At 41.8% G+C, this 20,903-nt stretch overlaps 6 protein-coding genes across 7 annotated transcripts; 4 read left to right on the top strand and 2 right to left on the bottom strand.

Annotated features, from left to right (window-relative positions):
- Nucleotides 1–1,375: 1,375 nt before the first annotated feature.
- On the bottom strand, nucleotides 1,376–2,471 carry LOC108080453 (calaxin-like). Of its 2 annotated transcripts, XM_017175190.3 has the most exons (4): nucleotides 2,353–2,471; nucleotides 1,905–2,299; nucleotides 1,741–1,848; nucleotides 1,376–1,683 (listed from the first exon to the last, which is right to left on the bottom strand). In XM_017175190.3, the coding sequence occupies exons 2-4, from the start codon at nucleotides 2,262–2,264 to the stop codon at nucleotides 1,483–1,485; spliced, it is 669 nt and encodes a 222-aa protein (XP_017030679.1). In that variant the 5' UTR covers nucleotides 2,265–2,299; nucleotides 2,353–2,471; the 3' UTR covers nucleotides 1,376–1,482. The 2 variants fall into 2 exon arrangements, with proteins under 2 accessions (XP_017030679.1, XP_041633470.1); XM_041777536.2 differs by having other exon boundaries at nucleotides 1,905–2,414.
- Nucleotides 2,472–3,317: 846 nt separating this feature from the next.
- On the top strand, nucleotides 3,318–4,221 carry sunz (sungrazer). The gene is made up of 3 exons (XM_017175195.3): nucleotides 3,318–3,782; nucleotides 3,836–3,943; nucleotides 3,996–4,221. Exons 1-3 carry the CDS (start codon nucleotides 3,429–3,431, stop codon nucleotides 4,194–4,196), a joined length of 663 nt encoding a protein of 220 aa, XP_017030684.1. The 5' UTR covers nucleotides 3,318–3,428; the 3' UTR covers nucleotides 4,197–4,221.
- A 9,393-nt stretch (nucleotides 4,222–13,614) lies between these two features.
- LOC108080441 (Golgi-associated plant pathogenesis-related protein 1) lies at nucleotides 13,615–14,696 on the top strand. Its single transcript, XM_017175177.3, has 5 exons — nucleotides 13,615–13,768; nucleotides 13,824–13,958; nucleotides 14,009–14,229; nucleotides 14,334–14,444; nucleotides 14,499–14,696. Exons 1-5 carry the CDS (start codon nucleotides 13,721–13,723, stop codon nucleotides 14,569–14,571), a joined length of 588 nt encoding a protein of 195 aa, XP_017030666.1. The 5' UTR covers nucleotides 13,615–13,720; the 3' UTR covers nucleotides 14,572–14,696.
- Nucleotides 14,697–14,801: 105 nt separating this feature from the next.
- On the bottom strand, nucleotides 14,802–16,406 carry Ass (argininosuccinate synthase). Its single transcript, XM_017175175.3, has 3 exons — nucleotides 16,166–16,406; nucleotides 15,865–16,110; nucleotides 14,802–15,686 (listed from the first exon to the last, which is right to left on the bottom strand). Exons 1-3 carry the CDS (start codon nucleotides 16,334–16,336, stop codon nucleotides 14,844–14,846), a joined length of 1,260 nt encoding a protein of 419 aa, XP_017030664.1. The 5' UTR covers nucleotides 16,337–16,406; the 3' UTR covers nucleotides 14,802–14,843.
- Nucleotides 16,407–16,804: 398 nt separating this feature from the next.
- On the top strand, nucleotides 16,805–18,369 carry LOC108080417 (terminal uridylyltransferase Tailor-like). Its single transcript, XM_017175150.3, has 6 exons — nucleotides 16,805–16,918; nucleotides 17,017–17,217; nucleotides 17,316–17,558; nucleotides 17,624–17,785; nucleotides 17,845–18,043; nucleotides 18,099–18,369. The coding sequence occupies exons 1-6, from the start codon at nucleotides 16,909–16,911 to the stop codon at nucleotides 18,253–18,255; spliced, it is 972 nt and encodes a 323-aa protein (XP_017030639.1). The 5' UTR covers nucleotides 16,805–16,908; the 3' UTR covers nucleotides 18,256–18,369.
- Nucleotides 18,370–18,490: 121 nt separating this feature from the next.
- Nucleotides 18,491–20,837, top strand: LOC121501920 (terminal uridylyltransferase Tailor-like). Its single transcript, XM_041774527.2, has 6 exons — nucleotides 18,491–18,633; nucleotides 18,728–18,928; nucleotides 19,035–19,277; nucleotides 20,173–20,334; nucleotides 20,394–20,592; nucleotides 20,648–20,837. The coding sequence occupies exons 1-6, from the start codon at nucleotides 18,624–18,626 to the stop codon at nucleotides 20,796–20,798; spliced, it is 966 nt and encodes a 321-aa protein (XP_041630461.2). The 5' UTR covers nucleotides 18,491–18,623; the 3' UTR covers nucleotides 20,799–20,837.
- The last annotated feature ends 66 nt before the right edge of the window (nucleotides 20,838–20,903 follow it).

Genomic DNA, 20,903 nt, shown 5'->3' with positions numbered 1-20,903 from the left:
ACCAAAGTTTGCATTGTCCACTGAGCTAAATGGTCTGTTTGCTTAGCCAACTCGGTTTGTCTTGCCTTGGCCATTGATAGCCCAAAAGTCACTTGTCGCCATTGCCGAAGATTGTCAACGAACTGTTAAAAAGGAGACTGTGGTGTCTCTTTAATGTGTCCTTAGGAGGGGATCCCAGTTTTAAGTATAGTTTAAGTGGGTACTATTACTACCCTATTAGGTTCCTGTTTGTGGTATGTTGAAGCGATTCCTCTTAACATTCGAAATTAATTGCGCCACCCTGAGCTTGAGGTTGCCTTAAAATTGAGAGTTAATAGCTGGGCACCACATGACCAGCCGCCTTAATTGATTATAATTACATACATGTCCTAATGCAATTCATCAGACGCGCTTTGTCCCGAATACGCTGGCCCCCGATTCCGTTCCCAGGACCTCCGGCAGGTCGGCTTTGACGACAATAATGAGCATAATGATGCTGCCAGGCTGCAGGCCATGCGGACCGTATTGGAATGGCGCCGTTAATGCCACAATAAAGACCGCAGCATGGATGCCGATAGCCCGGGGAGCGCTAAGTCTGGCTCCGTCTCTGGCTCAGGCTCACGTACAAATTGCATGATTACTATCAGGGATAATTAATGTTGATGCCAGCGAGACTCAAACATGTTGGCCAACGGCAGACTGCTCAACAAAGGGCCAGCTCAGGACTCGAGTCCCTGGGCCACATGCTGGCCAAGTGCGTTGATATGGGGCTAGGAGCCTGGCAGTTGTCAACTGCAGCAAGTTGATTCTGTTAACCCATCTCCAACTTTAAACGAAACATTAAAACTTGCTCTAACTTGGCTTTGATGTCGAGAGCTGGCTGGCGAGCCTCGGAGCGGGGAGAAGTGCATAAAACTAATGGAACTAAAGCTCCCGCTGGGTGCTATTAATGTAAATCAATTCGCATCACATAGTGCCACTGCATAAATGCCAAATCATGGGAAATACGTGAGCTTAGCCATGTCCCAAATACTGGCAAATTCCGATTGAATTGTGCAAATTAACAGATATGGCTGAGCGCAGTGGCGGAGGGAGGAATGAGAAAGAGCCGCACACAATTCTCAAATTGTTTGGCTTGAATGCCGCACCAAACCGTATGTAATGTAATCAAACGTATTGAAGTTAATGAGCTACTTAACCGACTTCCACTTCCGACCCGGCACTGAATCCCATCCACACATTGTCGATATGTGGTATGTGCGGCTGTCAGAGAGCGTATAATTACGGGATTCATGGAATTGGGTCGAGGGCCCTACACCGGCCACAAATGCCCGCAGCGGAGGTGAGCTTAGGATTTGATTAACCAGCATCACTTTTAACTAATTTAAACAAACACTTTTAAAATATAACGCCCCTCTTTTAGGGGTTTTATTAAATTTTATGTTTTCATTTCATTCAAAGCTTTGAAAATATCTGATAAAGATGATTTTAAGGTACAAATATTCACTTCGAGTCTTGAACATTCAGTATGGAATCAAAGTTGACGACGTGAGCCATTAGCTGCAAATCATACTTAGACGGAAATAACCAGCCCAAGAAGTCGACCAAAATTGGCTGCTTGATCACAACCGATGAATAGTCCTCGAAGGAAATAACTCCATCCTTGTCCACGTCGAACTTCTTCATGAGAAACTCAATCATGTCCTAAAACAATATGTGATTTAGTTAAGTTAAAGGTTAGAATCGTAGGGTTTTGCTAACCGCTTTGAGCTCATTCAGTTCATCTTCGTCTTCGCCCTCAAAGAACTTATCGCAGGCAAAGCCAACCTGTTCGCGATCGATGACTCCAGTGCCCTTAGTGTTATATACCTGTGAACAGGTCGTAAGACATCCGAATTGATGTTTATCGAACTATTTCCACTTACTTCGAAGGCAAAGCGCATACGCACATTGATGTCATCCGTTGTATAGAGATTAAAGATCTGAACCCAGGCCTCGGGACTCACGAACTTCATATCCTTTGTGACGGCAAACAAACTGCGCTCGATGGTCTGGATATCGGTCACGTCAAAGAGGACCAGGTATAGCGCATAGAACTGATTTTTCCTCATCATTTTGGCCGAGGGTCCTTGGCACTTAACGAACTTGTAATAAACGAGTACCAGACAGGTGATTTCCAGGAGGGACATTTTCAAATTGGCTGCCATCTCTCTGATTGCGCTGCTATAACGGGCGATAAAACGACTATTCTCCATTCTGCTTAAGGTCGTATCTAGATTTTCCATTGTCTTAATTCTCTTTTATTTACTTTTGCAGTGTCCTGCAGGCTTATATTTATTAACTAAAAAAAAAAACCAAAGTAAATTTTATTACATGCGATCGGAAAAGGTTAGTTTGCTAGTTTCTGATGTTCAATATTTTAATGTGACTTCAACAATTTGGTATATGTATGTTATATATGTTATAATGATTCTCTTGGCCTACTTTTATAAATTTCATATAGTTTCTACATAACTATCAAAACTTTAAAATCATAAATAATGTTTACTGGATTATTCTACATTTTCTTTAAATTGTGGGTATAATTTCTCTTTTAAGCAAAATTAAAATGTCCCAAATTCTTTCCCCACAATTCGTCTTGCTTAACAAATTTCTGTCGTAATTCTCTTCCAAATACCAAATGCAAAGTGTATCAATCAAAACTCTATACCAAAATCCAGCCCAACTCGCTTGTAAATCCGCCAACACTTGGCGATGTCAACTTCAGAGACATTAAGGAGCGTGAATCCTTGCCGCTCCTTTCCTTATTTTTTTCCCTCGTTCTTTACCTTTCATTTTATTGTTATTATGCCGTGTCGAGCGGTTGGGCCGCCTCCGCATTTCTTTGGTATTTGGGGGGGCGTGGCATGTTTGTGCGGCATACAATTACACAACAGAGGGAGGGGCAGGAGGAGATTCCGAACATTTGTTACCCCAAACAAAATGGCTACACAGCCATTTCCGCCGAATTTCCACATGGAAGGCTTTACACCCATCTCGGCGCTTTTGTTTGGATTATTATATTCGCGTTTCTCATGTGCACAGCTTTCAGTTTGAGCCATTCATTCTGCCTGTTCTGCTCTGTTCCAGCCTTTGTGTGCAGCCGGGTTTGTTTCAAATATTTATTCGAAATGGTGGGACAGATGTAGTCCGTGTAGCCCTGCTGATGTATTTTTTATGTCGCGGCGTTGTTTTTATTGCTTTTAAATTGCGCTCGTTACATTCCCGAGGCGTCTTGAGTCCCCAATCTATTTGCAATTTGTCTCCTGTAGCTCGGGTTAAAGTAGGCCTGTGACCCACACGTTAATCACTTTCCCGACACACTCGCAACAACAACACATTCCTTTACAATAAAAATATATAAAAAATAAAAAATAAAAAAAAAAACTTGTATTATTCATAATCCCACAATGAATCGCATTGACCTTACCATGGACGATATGGCCAACACCAAGTTCCTCACGATGTACAGTGGCCTGATCAAGACCATGAGCACCTCCTCGGGCTTCTCCTACAACGAGGTGCTCTGCCTGCTGATCGTGTTCTACAAGTACGCCCTCAACAACAATGCCCGGGTGATGTCCTCCCATCAGCTCTACAACTTGTTCCTCGTCATCTTTGGGATAGTCGACGTGAGCATCATCGACCGCATTTCGATGAACATCACGCAGGACGGCCGCTCCATTTCCCCCGAGTCCTGGATGAGGCTGTTCTCCGTGTTTTTCACCGGAAATTTGCAGGAACGAATTAAATTTGCATATAATGTGAGTGCCACACCACATGGTAACTTTGTATTGTTATTATTTATAATTATTAGGTGTATACAAGCGGTGGTACGTTGGTCTTAAATCGTGAGGTGGTCGGCTTGGCTATTGAAAAGTTCTTCAGCGGCGACGACGACGACGAGGTCAACGAACTCCGGGCGGTAAGTAGAGCATAACAAATGCCATCGTATCAACTAATCTGTGCCCGAGCAGGATATGTGCGAATTTTTATTCCGAAAATTTGACAATGATAAAGATGGCGTTATAAGCTATGAGGAATACTCCGAAACGGTTCAAAATCAGCCAGAACTTTTGGAGTTTTTAGGAAAGGTCTTCCCCGACAACAATAACAAAACATTGGTCGCCTATATCCATAACTTGGAGTCGTGCTTCCCGCCAGAAAGGGATCTTTAAATAAAATACTTTTTTTTGTGGAAAACTCTCTGAATTTTGTAATTCTTTACATTTTCAGCCAGCTTAGAGGGTGTTGCACAAAATAGCACAAGTGTTGAAAATTGGCGCTTAGGGGACTCCAAGCCAGCTTACAATAAAGTCATTTTCCATTAAGTACACACTGGGAAAAGTTGAAATTGCCTTCGCAGTCTGTGAATGCCTCTGCGGGCTCTTGTGTTCTGTATTCTGCGCTCTGTTTTTCGGCAGAAATCTGTGTCTTGTCTTCGTGTTCCACTACAACTCCTTACGAATTGTTCTCGATGCTGCCAGGCTGAGGAGGCGGTGCGGCCAACAGCTTTTGTTTTGTCTATTTTGCGGCTTTGTTCAGCAATTAAATTTGCGCAACACATGCGGGCACCGGCGGCAAACAAGACCAACATACAAACCCAGCGAAATTCTAATTAAGTTCCCGCAAAAATTATGTGCTTGGAGGACGGAGATGAAACACAAATGGATTTCATACATACAAGATTAAGCTCTAAATTTCACTTGAAATGGTTTAGAAAATTATACATATATTTTATGACACTTAATATAATATAAACAACAATTGTAAACCCTTATTAATAATAATAATAATTCAATTAATGTTTATATTTTTCGGCAAGCAGTGCCTTGCGGTTTCCTGATTCTGGATTGGGCAGCCACAAATTTCTATCAATCTATCAATCTATACTCTGCGTGCAAGGGGGCGTATGGGTAACAAAATCGAAAGTGAAATGCCAAAACTTTGCGCTCCAATTTTGTGGGGCAATCAGCGAGATGCGAGGATTCGGATTTGGTGACCCAGAGTCATTGACACGCCTCGTTTTCGGGGGCATTGGCTGGGCATTTAATTCAGCGCGTGACTTTCAGACCCAGACATTGGTGGCCAGCCCCGTCCCTCGAATCCGGATTGGGGAAAATGGAAAAAGGGATCTGAAAAGGCTCAGCAGAATGCATGAAAAGTGACCGCGGCATCCAGCTGGCAGCTCCCCCCCTGCTTCCCTCTCGCTCTTTCTCCCCCACTGAGTTCAGAGTTCGTCACGACTCTGCCACTTTTCTGTAAAAGGGTCCTTGGTTTGTTGTCCTTTTTTCAGCATTAACACGCGGCCTCCTGTTGCATTTCGGTTAAAATGCTGAGGACCCCAGCACGAGCCGACGCACCCCTGCTACGCTTTCCGTTTTTTCCCCAGCTTTTATGCCTCGAGTGTGTTCTCGCCGAAAAACAATGTCATAGAACAAAAACGCAAAAGGGCAGCTACAAATTGGAGAAAAACAAACATGCTGCCCACATTTGTATTCCTGAACGATGTATCCTGCTGTTATCCTTTCGCGTTCGTCAGTCCATTTATCGCAGCCAAACTTTTGACTGGCAACAACGGTTTGGTTTCCTCCGCCATTTCTCTTTCCTTTTTCGTTTTGAGCCTTTTTGCAGCCGGCTGCAGTAAATCTTGTGGTGCAACCGGTTGGCATTTTTATGAAGTTATGCCACAAACTCGGCTGCATGCCGCCCTGCGCCCGCCCACTCAGTGCATTAACACATGCCAGATGAAAATGTGCATTTTCCAAACGAAATGACCGCCACGAATGCACACATACTGGCTGGAATTGGCGAGAATGCGCGGAAAAAGTATACTCTTTTTAGCATCGGAATGGCTTCTGACACTCGGTCGGATACGTAATAAATGAGATTAACCACCGCTTGATTAAGGCCACCACTTACGCTGCCTTTCGGAGGGAATGCAACTTTAAAGAGTTAAAGTAAATGCTTAAAACTGATTTCATAACGCGCAAATAACCATACAAATTTAAACTTATTTTTAAACAAAAATGTTTATCCTAGAGACGAGTTTAATCCCCAACTTCCATAACTTCCTTCACATACGGAACTGCCTTTGTATTCTATTTTGCATTAGCAATTCGAAATGAAAACAAACAATTCGAACAGAAAGATAAAAATCATAATGCAAACAAATTGCCTTTTTAGGATTCAAAGTGCCGACAGAGGAGAGGTCTAATGCGTTTATGCCTCGGGCAAATCTGCGCACTCAAAGGAACGCAGATGAAAAGGCTGGGGAGAGGCGGGGTGCCCAATGCGCATTTTGCCTTTGCTTTTTACGATAACGATAACAATGATAATAATAATCCGATTCGCATAACATCAGGCGGGGACGAGAGGCAGGAATGCCGTGGCAGAAGTATCTTTCGACCTGGAATCGGTTTGATTGTCACATTGTCATCATCTGCATATTAAGTACAAGTGATTACACCCTCGCTCTCTGAGGAGATACCCAGGTACGGATACAGGTGAGCACATGTCCTCGGCGGCGGGATGATGTGTGCTGCATTGAAAATTTGGCATTTAGAACTAACCAAGCGGAGGGAATCAGAAAAACTCCGAGCACATTTCGCGCACGGCGCACAAAAGCCAGCAGCATCTACGAGATACATATGTATCTTTTGTTAACGAGCACGAATCGGAGCAAATGTAAATGTTTTCCAATGTGTTTTTGGGGAAAAGAACGGGCAGGGCGGGATTGGGGTCGGGATTCCAACACGTTTGACACAGCAGCCAGAAGAGAAATCAAATCAAATCGAATCGGCTTTCGGGCGAGAAAGGAAATCGGAAACGGAATCCATTTCAGGCACGTGAAGTCGTTTGATTATCCTGGTTTTTGTGCTAATGATAAAGTGGTACATCTTTAAGAAAACAACACAACTCTATTGTTGTGCTGAATTGTAGTATAAACATACTTCATAATCTCTCACGTGGCACTGGGGAGGAAAAACTCATTTGGAGCAACACAAGCCCCAATTAAGTATGACCAGCTTCCACAAATGAGCTCGAAATGGGACCTTACCTATACAGCTATGGTTAACGTATTAGCAAAAAATAATTTACTATAATAAACACCTTAAATAAGTTCGAAAAATTGGGAAATCGTTTCCAGAAATTTCAAGAATCAAAAACACCGAGGAGTGACTTTAAAAAATAAATATACTCAACTTCTTAGATGCCATTTGTTTTCATTTTGCGGACAAAACTCCATTGCAATTATTTCCACCTCGACTGTTTGTACACAGTTTCGTTTTCTTTGTCTTCGTCCTGGAATTAAAACTAAGCACTTCGGAGCACACAACTGGCATAAACAAAAGTCAGACAATTGCAAGTGCAACGGGAGGAGTGGAGGGGGAAACTGGAGGCGGAACAAGGAAAATGCTGGGGAGCACCAAAAGCAGCGAAAGCTGCAGAGCGCCTTTGGCTGTAGGAAACTCTCGTACTTGAAAAATCGTAAAATTGAAATTATAATTGCCACTGCAACCGATCCGAGGCGCTCCTTCTTCCGTGGCTATGGTCTGCCGGCAAAGACTCTCTAATTACGCTCCTAACTGGCTGGAATCATTAAAACGCTTGTCAAATAATAATTGCTCGCAAACAATTCATTTCAGCAGCGTGCTTGTGATTCTGGTATTTTCAAGTATCCGCTGAAGGCGGCAACTCAGACCTCTTTGGAGAACTCCCAAGAGCTGGAACTCCTAACCGACTTCAGCTGGCAGGAGATGGCATGCCGGATGTTGTGACAGGGCCAAAAATATTTTCACATTTTCCCGCCAGGGCCCGGCAGGGATAAAGTCCTGCGGCTCTCTTCGTGCTCCACATAGCACCACTATTTTCTTCTTTTTTTTTTTTTTTTTTTGATCCGAAATGGATTCGGTCAGTTATCCTACTTCGCTTTTGTGCGCTGACATTTTTGCTAAATATTCAAAAAGTTTGCCCGCTTTAGTGTCTCACTCTTTTTTTGTTGTCTGAATGTCGGACGGATTTTTATACCATATCCTGCACACGGTACTGTTTGGGGGTACAAATCAGGCTGATGGCTTTTCTGTTTTCCGTTCGATAGTTTTGTCCGACAGCAGCACACGTTGCTGGGACACCTCGACAGTTGTTAGCCCCGAGTTTAGTTTTCCACTGCGTTACGCAGTGAAATCCACACAGAGTATGTAATGGAATGCGAATTTAATCTGTGACATGGCAGCCCGGCTCAACTTTCAATAGTGGCTGCGGGCCAGGCGACAAGCCCGACTTTAATGGGTGGTAATCCGGCTATTAAATTCATTGAAATTTAGCTTCTGCTTTGATTCAGGCCTTCCTTTATCTGTAATTTATTATTATCAATTCAAGATTCCTTAGAGTTTAATAAGCTTGCTCCAGGTATTGAAAATCCACAATAAGATTTATAATTCCAAGTTAATTCTGTAATAACTCTGCATGGAATATCCTTCAAGTGACTGTATTGCACACTATATATAAAATGACGTTGTTTTGAGCTGCAAATACTATTTTGTTGTGCCATTTGAACATGGTAATATCTTTTAGTAGACCGCCTCCTTGTGTGTGGCCATTTATTTCGCATTTCGGAGTTATCGGAAATGCAGCAACACTTCAGATTTCAAATTATTTTTAAGTACCCGAGGACTGTAAATTGCACAAAAGCCAATTCTCGGCATTAGGAAATTGTTTTGTAATGCTGTGAGTGTGTGTTAGCCTTCCGCCTCTGTGTGTGTGCTGCGCGCAGCAACAACGATAAGAAATCCCAAATAGACAAACGTAAATGTGGCCTCCTCTACGGGGTCCAAGCTTGTGTGTTTATTCCTGGTTCAATTCCCTTGCATTGAAGCAGCTCCAAAGCCTTATAAGCACTAAGAAAAATAGGGAATGCATATTTAAAGAATACAAAATTATTAAGAAAAGTGTATAAATGTACTTTAACTTTGGTGAGAATAGTAATCATTCTATTGTTAGCAAAATTGGCTTATATCAAAATTCAAAGCCAGTAACGACTACTCTTTTATTTAATAATATTCCGAGACACTTATCAATTTTATAAAAACCATTCATTTTCTTTCACTGCACAAAAGCCGGCGCTGTGGGAACATGAACCAAAGTGTTTGTTGCATGCAACTGATTGCAAAGGATTTTATGGCTGCTGCTGCTGCAGTTCCCCAACACTGCTCGTCCTTGTGCCTTCGTCCTGTGCCCTTCCGCTCGCTGGCCTCTTTGGCAGGGCGATGCAAAAATCCACAACAGCAGCAGCTGCCGATCGCAGCAGAAGGAGCAGCAACGATGCAATGCTTAAGTGCTGCAGTTGCCAGGAGATGGGGATGGGGATGGGAATGGGAATGGGGCTCTACTGGAAAAGGGTGAAATGTCTGCTCCGGCTTCCTTGTTGCCACAGAAGGTGTCGCTGCACTGGCACTGCCACTGCCACTGGCACTGGCGCGCTGTTGTGGCAAAACACGAGCCCGCATCAGCAGCAGCTGCAGCAATGCCAGTTGCAGCACGGCACAGGAGCAACAGCTACAGCAGCAACAACAACAGCAACGGCAGTAAAATGTCGACATCAGCATTACATGCGAGAATTGCTCGACTGCGGATTTGCAGTTTAATGGCAACCTGGCAGCCCAGCAGCCCTGCAGCCCGGCAGCAAGCTCGTTCCAATCGGCAGGCAATCGGTGACGGAAATATGCTGCGGTGCCGTGTGATGCGGTTGCCATCCTGTCAACTCAGTCCGCCCTTCGTCCCCTCCGTGATTAGCTGGAAGGTGAGAGCGAACCAAGGTGGCATTTTTCACACACAGCGAAATGTGGGAGGGCTCTTGGCGCCTTCAAAGGAACTTTGTGATGCTCAGTTGAGGTGTTGCCGAAATAATTCGAAGCGGCATTTAACCGCCACTCAAAGCCACACTGTCAGCGGCATAATGCGCGGGTAATTGCTTTGGGCCATCAACTGAAGCGCAGCCAAAAACAATCGAACTTCATACCTTTTTATTTTGCACAATAAAGACCTGAAGCTGCAGGGAATTCAAGCATAACTAAAAATATTTATATAGAGCTTTTTCATTTTATAATTTCTATAAATTTTAGTTTTTATAGGAAAAACTGTCATTTTTATACATTCACCTTTAGAGTTATTTAATTATAAGAAAAATATTATACAAAAAATATTATCAATATAGTTTTTGATTTTCTAAAAGAATGACAGTGTTTAAAAGACAAAAATATAATATACAACTTCCCAAAAAACCATCCACTATTTTTGTGACTTTATATAAAAAACAGCTTGCCATTTCGGTCAAGCTTGCAGATGCCCATCCTTTGTGCCTTAATGGGATATAAAAATATGCCGAAACGAAGAAAAAAACTGAACAAGTTTTCCAATAAAATTAAAAGTTTGGCTGCATGCGCAGATTTCACAGATTTTACAGGATCCATCGAAAGTAGCAAATACAAATACTAACGAAAAATAGAGAGGAAGCTGGATGGAGGGGTCAGGGCGCAGCGCCGCTGGCAAAGTTTTGATTGCCAATAAGGATTTACAGGTGATAATACAGCATAATCTGGCCACGTTCCACGTGCCGTCGTTGGCAGGGCAACATTCTGTTGGAAAATTGTATCTGGTGCTTTGTAGTTACCTTGTGCTCGCCGGCTTTGGCCCCCTTTGAGAACTACATGCGCGGAAAAGCGGTGGGGGGGGGGGGGCGGAATGCATTAAAATGGATTTCGAAACTTTAAAACTCAATTTCAATTGCACACAAAAAGTTTCGCACTGCGATTTGCATATTTACGCAGAAGGTAGCTCAAAAACATTATCATGTTGCTGCACAGGCACCAAAAAAAAAAAGTGTAAAAGTGGATAAAGCCCCTAGATCCACCTGCGATATTCCCGAATTAATTAGTTTCGCCTGTCCCCAGAACTTGGCTACTCAACATTAACTGCAGCTGCTGCCACTGGTGAAAAAAATTGGCTTCCCTTTTGGCTGCCAAGTGTAATAATTTGAAAAGCCATTGCGCGCCGCTGCTGGGTTGGAAAAATTCATTTGAAAAATTAAGTTTTCTCACGGACAGCGCAGCGTCGCACCGTCGGCCAATGGGGCGTATGAGTGACCTGATTCCAACTTCTGTCTGCACTTAATTACAAAATGAGAATGCATCCAGCACAGGCAGCGGCCATGGCAGAGCCACCAACTCCAACAAAGCCCGCGCAAACAAATTTCAATAATAAAATTCCTTTTGCCGGATAGTTTTGGCGCCGCGAAGGAGCAACTCGAGCCCTCCGGACTCTGGACTCCGGACCAGGGTGGTGTCGGCATTCGGATGTCAGGAGTCAGGAGTCATGGAGACAGCGCAGCTGTGCGAATGCAACTGCGTGATAATTAAAATCAAAGCGTTCAAAGGAGGTCAAGACTGTCGCGGAGAATGTAGAGGAGGAATGGCGTCACATTTTAAATAAAACAAAGTGCAACCGGAAAAAGTTTTAAGACATACAAAATGATATCTGATTATAATGAATGATGTATAATCAGCTTCAGAACTTCTCTTCTGTCTCAGATCTATATTATGTTTTATAAAATAATTATTACTATTACTATTATATTATTATACATATTTTTCAGAAGCCGATTATAATAACCGAAAGCCAACTTTTAGTGTCAGGACAATTCTGTTAGCCATGGCTGTCCCTATCCTGGACGATTTCGATGGAAGAGTGGGGAGCTGCACGCGTGGCTATCAAAACAATGAAGAATAATTAAAATTCACCCTCCAACAATTTGTGAGCTTTGGCGGAAGGACTATCTCGCTCTGTGCGCCTTGCAAAAAGGGAGGCAACGGACACATGCTCATAAATAAATTTATGTTTGCTGAAGTGTATTGGGCGTGCCAGGATCCTGGCTCTGGCTCTGGCTCCAAGCTCCCGACTCCTTTCTCCTGGTTCCAAGTTCCAGTTGGCCATAAATTTCTGACTGTTGTTGCCCAGCTCCGACAGCTTTCAGCCAACTCCTGGGAGAGAGACAGAACGTGTTTTTCTTTGCAATTACAAGGAATTCTATTTTAGCATCCTGTCCCAGTAGCTTGGGGAATTTCAGCGCTGCTCTTGCGAGTTTTGTTTACAGTTTGACTAAATCAATTTGGCCCGCAGGGATATCGAAATTAGCAGCCATTTAAATGAGCGCTTTAAGCCGCTTCCGCCAGTTCCGCCGCTGCTTTGTTAATCATACTTCACACTTTTCGCAAAGTTAACCTTTGATTCAATTTATCAACTTCAATAAAGAGAACAGCAAAAAACTGCGACATACACACAGAAGGCCCACAAAAACCGGAGAGAGCGAAGGTCTCGCAAAAGTTGCGCCTGCGAGTCGCAAAGGACTAACGACATCCTTTGAACGCTCGCAAATAATCCCGCAAAAACCGAGAGCTTAACTTTTTCAGCATTTATGGGACGATGGCGGTGGTCGGTGCATTCGCCCATATTCGTTCCAGAGCCAAAGCCCTTTTTTGCTATTTTCGTAGTTTAGGACAAAGTTGAAACGTCAACGCTGTCTGATTCTGATCGTATGCCACGGGTAACAAACGCAACCAACAAAGCAACATTGTCCCCGCTTCTGATGGATGCTTGGATGCCCAGATAATGCTAGACGGATAGATGGGCAGCACGAGGGCTCAGTCGAGTTGAGTTAAGTTGGTCCAGTGCCGCGGTTGCCTAGTTTAGCGTTTGAGTCACCCCTCTGTCAGGTCATTTTCGAGCAGCCTCACCACATGTTCAATGTGCCACTGACATCAGCCATTGATTATAAAACTTGAACTTTAAAATTCCAGATCTTTTGTGTAGAAAATAATAAGCAAATAGGGTGGAGCTCTTTTTTCGAAAACCAAGAAAATAAGAAAAATAAGTTTTCGCCATGCCAAGACCAATAGTAAGGCAAGGTGTCCTTTGGGAATGCGGCTTTGTGCTGAAAGATCTCCATCACTTGGACTTATGTCCTCAGAACCATTCCCAGGTCATGGCCACTCGGCACTCACTTCCATCATCAATTCCTGTCGATAGATAAACAATGCTTGCTTCCTTACCTACCTACACACAGGACACAGATGCAGACGGACGTATAAATATCCAGGCAGTCTGAAATACAATCACAACTGAGTCTCTATTTATTTGTTGTAATAATATTTGCTTTTGCATTTATGTATGTGCGAGGAAGCATCTTTTGTTTTGCTCATCTTTCGCCGGACCCGAGCAACTCCGGAAATAAGATTAATGCAATTGGGAAATCCAACATGGGACATTTGTGTTTTGGTCTTTTGTTTGTTCTTGGCTCTGCCAAATATTGGAAACGTTATATGTATGTACATATATATATTTGAATACTAGTATTTCATTAATTGTGTATTCGCCTCCCCTTACAAGTGTCCCTGCCGACTCGTTTGGTCGTCAGATTTATTGGGTAAACACTACTCCAATTGATTGCAGTGAAAATTACATATATCACTTCCATTCAGAAGGTTAAATTAAACATTTGCCACTGACAGTACGGTCTTAGGAATTAAGAAGAAAAAGCTGTTCTGGAAAGTCTGGGCTATAGATTCAAATTGCGAATATCTTGATACACTATAATTCAAAGTAGGCGCTTCTTTATACATCAGTAATGTTAGTCAAATAATTCTATATGAATTCATTAGGAATTTGGATATTTGTGTTGCTTGCTGCTGGCCAGGTATTCCGAGAAAAATAGCATATCCTAGGGTTTACGAAACTGGCTTTCTTTGCAGTTGGATTGCATCCTTGCAGAGACGTCAAACGCCAATGCGGTATTGAATTACACCAATTCAAAGAGGAAACTCCATGGATGCCGACCTTTGATCTGGAACGATAAACTAAGCGAAAATTGCAAACAACACGCAGAGGTATGAATTGAACTTAAAGTCAAGCATAATAACTAATTCTGACTGCACAGGATATAGCTAAATCGGGCAAAGTTACACATTCAAAGCCAATAGATAGCTCATACACCGAAAACATCTGCACATTTGGCATTAAGGAGGATGCTTTACGGTTGTGTGTTGAGAAATGGTACGATGGAGCCCGGTATGACATAATGGATGCAGAAGCTCAAGAATTTACTGCAATGATTTGGCGGTCTTCGGAGTACATGGGTTACGGAGAAGCCATGCTAGGGTAAGTAATTACAGGTGAGGTATTCCAATGGCCTGGACCTTTGATCCAAATATTTAATAACACATTTTAAAGTAGTTTTACCAGCATTATTTACTTATTTGCAGATCTGGAACAGCTGTCATGGTGGTGAGATTTGCCCCGGGTGGAAATGTACTTGGTCAATACACGTACAATGTGCCTCCCATTCAGAAAAAACGTGATAAGAGTTTAAGAAGGTTTGTTACGCATTACTACCCTGATCAGCAAAGCGTAATATTTTCTACTTGCAGTAATCAAGCTTATCGGGCTTCTCTGAGTATGTTTACCATTATGACAATCATCTACTGGACAGTCACATTTTAAATAAATATGCGGTTTCAATATCTGTATTTGTTTTCAAAAATACTTGAATGAAATTGTAATTTATTGTAAAACCACTAAAATATTTAGTAATTTTAAATATTTAGTAAATAACTATATAATATTAAGTATATTGTAGAAATATCAATCATTTATTAATGATAAAATGGTAAAATTATGTAGTGTCCCAACAAAATGTGCGTGATAATTCGAAAATTAATAAATATTCAAAATTCATAAGAAGAACCATTTTTCAAATTGCATTTATTTATCTTTTATTTGGCCCGCTTGGGCACTTCGTAGGGTCCGAATGCCCGGACATGCTCCCTTATCCGGACCGCATTGATGGCTATGAAACCGCCAGCATCTTGGGGCACATAACCGCCGTGGACGTCCATGGAAACGAGCTGCTCATTGTAGAGGGCTCCGCCATCCTTTGAAGCCTTGCGGGCGATAGCTCGACAGTAGCCTGGAGCCAGTTCCATGGTCACCTGGCCAGAGACCCTTTGTTGGGCCATCTCAATGCAACGGCGGGCATAGATGGCCTCCGGACTGAACCAGAAGCCGTTGTACACGTAGTCGGCCATTCGATCCCGCAGGACCTGCTTGGTGCGAAGTACCTCGCGGTCCAGGGCAAACACCTCGAGGTCCTGGTGGGCTGCGTACAGAATAGTGCCTCCGGGCGTCTCATACACCCCACGGGACTTCATTCCCACATACCGATTCTCTACAATGTCAATCCGTCCAATGCCGTACGATCCACCCAGCTCGTTCAGAAATTGCAGCATCTCCAGAGGCTTCGTGTAGACCCGACTGCCGGCCAAATCCTCCACAGAGGTGGGAAGTCCGTGGTCAAATCCAATGACCACACAAACTGGGTCTCGGGGCGCCTTTGTTAGGGGATCAACGGTCATCTCGTAGAGATTACCCGGAGCCACAGTATTGGGATCCTCGAGAACGCCAGACTCGTAGCTGATGTGCATAATGTTGGCATCAGTGCTCCAGGGTGTAGCCGGCTTGGCGCTCACCTCGATTCCGTGCTCCTGGGCATAGGCGATGAGATCTTGGCGGCCCTGAAACCGCCGGCAGAACTCCACATCCCGCCAGGGAGCGATGATCTGAAAAGGACGAAGTTCAGCACTTTATATTGTTATAATAAAAGTTTATCAATAAAAATTAAAGTATTGGTAATAGTAAACAAACAAATGTGGGAAGTACGCCGGCATAGCTGGACTTGCGCCGCGATAAGGCAACATTATCTGGCCATGGCTTGGCTTATCTTCTGTTCTAACCCACCTGAAGATCCGGCTTGAGGGCGTAGGCACACAGCTCGAATCGCACCTGGTCGTTGCCCTTGCCGGTGGCTCCATGGGCCAGGTATTTTGCTCCGCATTGGCGGGCCGCTTCCATTAAGGCCACGCTGATGCATGGACGTGCCAGCGAGGTACCCAACAGGTAACGCTCCTCGTAGACAAGACCCATCTGGATGGCCGGCCAAATGTAGTCCTCAACGAACGACTGCTTAACATCGGCCACGATCACCTGAGGTACACAGTTAGCACAAAATCTAGAGAGTTAAGGAACTCATCTAGCTTACCTTCTTGGCTCCGATCTTGAGGGCTTTTTTTTCGGCGGCGACAAAGTCCTCCTTCTGGCCAACATCAGCTAGAACGCAGATTACTTCGTACTGCTGGTCCAGCAGCCACTTGAGGATGCAGCTGGTGTCCAAGCCACCAGAGTAGGCTAAAATCACTGTTTCTCCGGTCATGTTTCGCTGCTGTTGTTTGTCCGCTCGAGATGGTGGTGCAAAAATACTAAGGTTCGGCAATTCTCCATACCCATTGCGCTCCATAATCTGTGCCTAATCGGGGAACACCTTATCAGTCGCACGGGCGAGACCTCCTCAAACCGCTAGGATGATAAGGGGAGGTTGACGCCGACGATAACGGCAATCTCGCTAAAGTAAATAGACAGTTTAAAAGCATGTTATACTTAAAAGAAAGTGTGCAAGGACTTGTGTTGTGATTTTAAACTTATTTTAAGTCCTCTTTATAAATTTCAGTTGTGTGTATATAAACCTTTTTTTCTAGTACTTTAGATGGTAAAATCTGTATAATTATATTGTAACAGTAAACACAAAAAAATTATGTTATTTTCGGTTATTTTTATTCCAAACTAATTTTTGAAAAAAAATTATCGATAATCAGGCAAAGCTCATAAATTGAACAAAGAATTTAGGAAATTGTTTCTTTTGGTCACACTGGACAAAACTATTTTGGAATACCCATTTCCATAAAAAGTTGTATGCAGTAAAATTTGTATCAAGAAGTTTCAAATAAAATGGATCTAGGTAAGGTTGTTCAATTTTTAATATAAAAGTTCCTATTTTAAAATCAAAAGAAATGAAAAGTATAGCCAATTAAATTAAAAATGTTTTTATTTATAAAGGCTCGATTTATTTCTGGGACAGTCTGAAGAAGGATGTCGACAAGGCAATCGCTATTAAAACGATGGGACATGACCAAATAATATCTGATCTGAAGAAGGCACTTTGCTCTGACTTTCCGGACACCCCGATATACACCTTCGGGTCTCGGATTATGGGACTGGCAAGTGATGGCTCGGATCTGGATATTTATGTGCATGCTTGTATGTATTTTACATAGGAATAGGGCAGGCATTTTTAGGAGAGGAAACAAATTCAGGAATATTATTATATTATATTTATCCTTTTTAATCGTTTCAAGATGGTAATGACGTTTACACCGACAAACCAACCCATACAATGTTGACAAATCAGATGAAAATCGCCAATGCCATAAGAATGAGTTCTGAGAATTGGATTTTTATAAGAACTGTCGACGGAATGTGTCCCCTAGTGGTTGTCCGGCACAAGCCAACGAATATAATGTGTGACATTAGCTTTTCAAGAAAGATATCCGCTGATCAAAACAATCTAGTTAACTACATCTTTGAATTGCAGCCTATTGGTAAGAATATTACCCTTTTTTTTATTTAAAATATAACGATTGTAACCAAGTTTTGTTCCCTACAGCTCGCTACATGGTAACTTACCTTCGAGGCTGGGCCCAGAAACATGGTTTAACCAAGTTTCGCGGACACATATTTATCCTGATGGTGATATTTTTCCTTCAGATTCGTGGCAAACTGCCCAGTATCAAGGATCTCCAAGCTAACCTTCCGCCGAACTTTGGCCGTAAGTCGTACATGTTTTTATTGGAACATTACATACACATTTATACAATATATTTACAGCTTGGAAAACCAATTTCGTAAAGCTTGGCTTGTCTTCCTTTAATATGAAGACTGTTGCTTTGAATGAGTCAGAAGTTCGTAATATTTTGAAAGATTTCTTTGGCTACTACTCAGAATTCAACTATGCCCAATTAATCGTTTGTCCCTGGCTGGGAAAGGAACTCCGTCGCACTATGATTCAGGCACACATGCCTTCAGGGTATGTTTGAGGACTGCATAAAAGACATGAAGAAGTAACCGTTCTATTCTTGCAGAAGCCAGCGCTATTATTGCCTTTACGTGTCCGATCGCCATGCAATTATCGTACAGGACATGATGCATTTAAATCAGAATAAGGCATTTCCAATCGCACAACATGATCTACGCTCCTTTAAGGCAAAATGCAAGGATATGAAAATGAATACTAAATAGAGATGTCGATTTAATATAAAAATAAAAAGCTAGCGATTGTGCACAAACCTTCTGCATATTTTTTCTAGTGCCTCAGATAAATAAATTAAAATAATTATGTTATTACCATATTTAAGAACAAAATTACAGGAAAATATATTTTAAACAATAATAAAAGAGTCAAAATTAATACTAAATTATATAAATACATAAATACAATTAATTTTTGACAAAAAAAAATATATCGATAATCAGGCAAAGCTCATAAAGTGACAGAAGAATTTAGCAAATTGTTTCTTTTGGTCACAGTGGACAAAAATATTTTGGAATACCCATTTCCATGAAAAGTTGTACGAAGTAAAGTTTGTTTCAAGCAAGTTGCAAATAAAATGGATCTAGGTAAGATTGTTTGACTTTTAATATGAAAGTTCCTATTCTAAAATCAAAAGATGAATGTACAGCCATTTAATTATAAATATTTTTCTTCATAAAGACTCGATTGATTTGTTTGACAGTCTGAAGAAGGAAGTCGACAAGGCAATCGCTATTACAACGATGGGACATGACCAAATAATATCTGATCTGAAGAAGGCACTTTCCTCTGACTTTCCGGACACCCCGATATACACCTTCGGGTCTCGGATTATGGGACTGGCAAGTGATGGCTCGGATCTGGATATTTATGTGCATGCTTGTATGTATTTTACATAGGAATAGTGCAGGCATTTTGTAGAGCCATCAACAAAAAGGAAAAAAAATTCAAGAATATTTTAATTTTTTCCCTTTTTAATCGTTTCAAGATGGTAATGACGTTTACACCGACAAACCAACCCCAACAATGTTGACAAATCAGATGAAAATCGCCAAGGCCATCAAAATGAGTTCAGCGAAATGGATTTTTGTAAAAACTGTCGACGGAAAGTGTCCCCTAGTGGTTGCCCGCCACAAGGCTACGAATATATTGTGTGACATTAGCTTTTCACACAAGATATCCGTTGATCAAAATATGCTGGTTAACTACATCTTTGATTTGCAGCCTATTGGTGAGAATATTACCATTGTATTATTTAAACAAGAAAGGAAGCTAACTTCGGCAAGCCGAAGTTTGTATACCCTTGCAGATTGGTTTCGATGTTTATATTATAGATTTAAATGCTGAAAACACTCACAAAGCAGAGTTTCATTACATTTTACCTATACTTATTATGTTTACAGTTTGACAGTTACCGTTTTACATTCCCAGCCTTACATTTTCTCTACATCTACCGATCGCTCCTATGGCAGCTATATGATATAGTTGTCCGATTTTTATGAAATTTATACCATAATTCTAGAATAATAAAAAAAGCTTATGTCTCAGAGTAGATAAACATACGATAAAAAACAACGAAGCTATAATTTTTTTTCCTATTTATTTCTCGATCGTTCCTATGGCAGCTATATCATATAGTCGTCCGATTTTCATAAAATTTTTACCAAAATTCTAAAATAATATAAAATAGCCATATCTATAAAATGGTGCAAAAATGTTGAAAAACAGCAAAGTTATAATTTTTTTTTACAAATGTATCGAACATTTGTATGGCAGCTATATGATATAGTCGTCCGATCCGGCCCGTTCCGACATATATAGCAGTGAGAGCATATAGAAGACTATATGCAAAGTTTTATTCAGATAGCTTTAAAACTGAGGGACTAGTTTGCGTAGAAACAGACAGACGGACAGACGGACAGACAGACAGACGGACAGACGGACAGACGGACAGACGGACAGACGGACATGGCTAGATCGACTCGGCTGTTGATGCTGATCAAGAATATATATACTTTATAGGGTCGGAAACGTCTCCTTCACTGCGTTGCAAACTTCTGACTGAAATTATAATACCCTGCAAGGGTATAAAAAGAACGATTGTTACCAAGTTGTGTTCCCTACAGCTCGCTACATGGTAATTTACCTTCGAGGCTGGGCCCAGAAATATGGTTTAACTAAGTTTCGCGGACACATATTTATCCTGATGGTGATATATTTCCTTCAAATTTGTGGCGAACTGCCCAGTATCGAGAATCTCCAAGCTAACCTTCCGCCGAACTTTGGGCGTAAGTTGTACATGTTTTTATCGAAACATTACGTACACATTTATCCAATATATTTACAGCTTGGAAAACCAATTTCGTAAAGCTTGACTTGTCGTCTTTTAATATGAAGACTGTTGCTTTGAATGGATCAGAAGTTCGTCATCGTTTGAAAGATTTCTTTGACTACTACTCAGAATTCAACTATGCCCGGTTTGTCGTTTGTCCCTGGCTGGGAAAGGTACGCCTTCGCTATGTAATGCAGGAATGCATGCCTAAGAGGTACGTATTGGGACTGCCTGAAAGACATGAAGAAGTAACCCTTCTATTTTTGCAGATGCTATGACCGCCTTTACGTGGCCGATTGCCATGCAATTATCGTACAGGACATAATTCATTTAAATCAGAATAAGGCATTTCCAATCGCACAATATGATCTACTCTCCTTTAAGGCAAAATGCAAGGATATGAAAATGAATACTAAATAGAGATGTCGATTTAATATAAAAATAAAAGGCTAGCGATTGTGCACAAACCTTATCGTGCATTGTTTTTCTTATTTTCTTGATACGACTTTCTTTCATTTCTAAATC

This window comes from Drosophila kikkawai, chromosome 3R (assembly GCF_030179895.1).
Source record: "Drosophila kikkawai strain 14028-0561.14 chromosome 3R, DkikHiC1v2, whole genome shotgun sequence".
Lineage (NCBI taxonomy): Eukaryota > Metazoa > Arthropoda > Insecta > Diptera > Drosophilidae > Drosophila > Drosophila kikkawai.
Note: the sequence above shows the minus strand (reverse complement) of the source record. Positions and strands in the feature narration are given on the sequence as shown.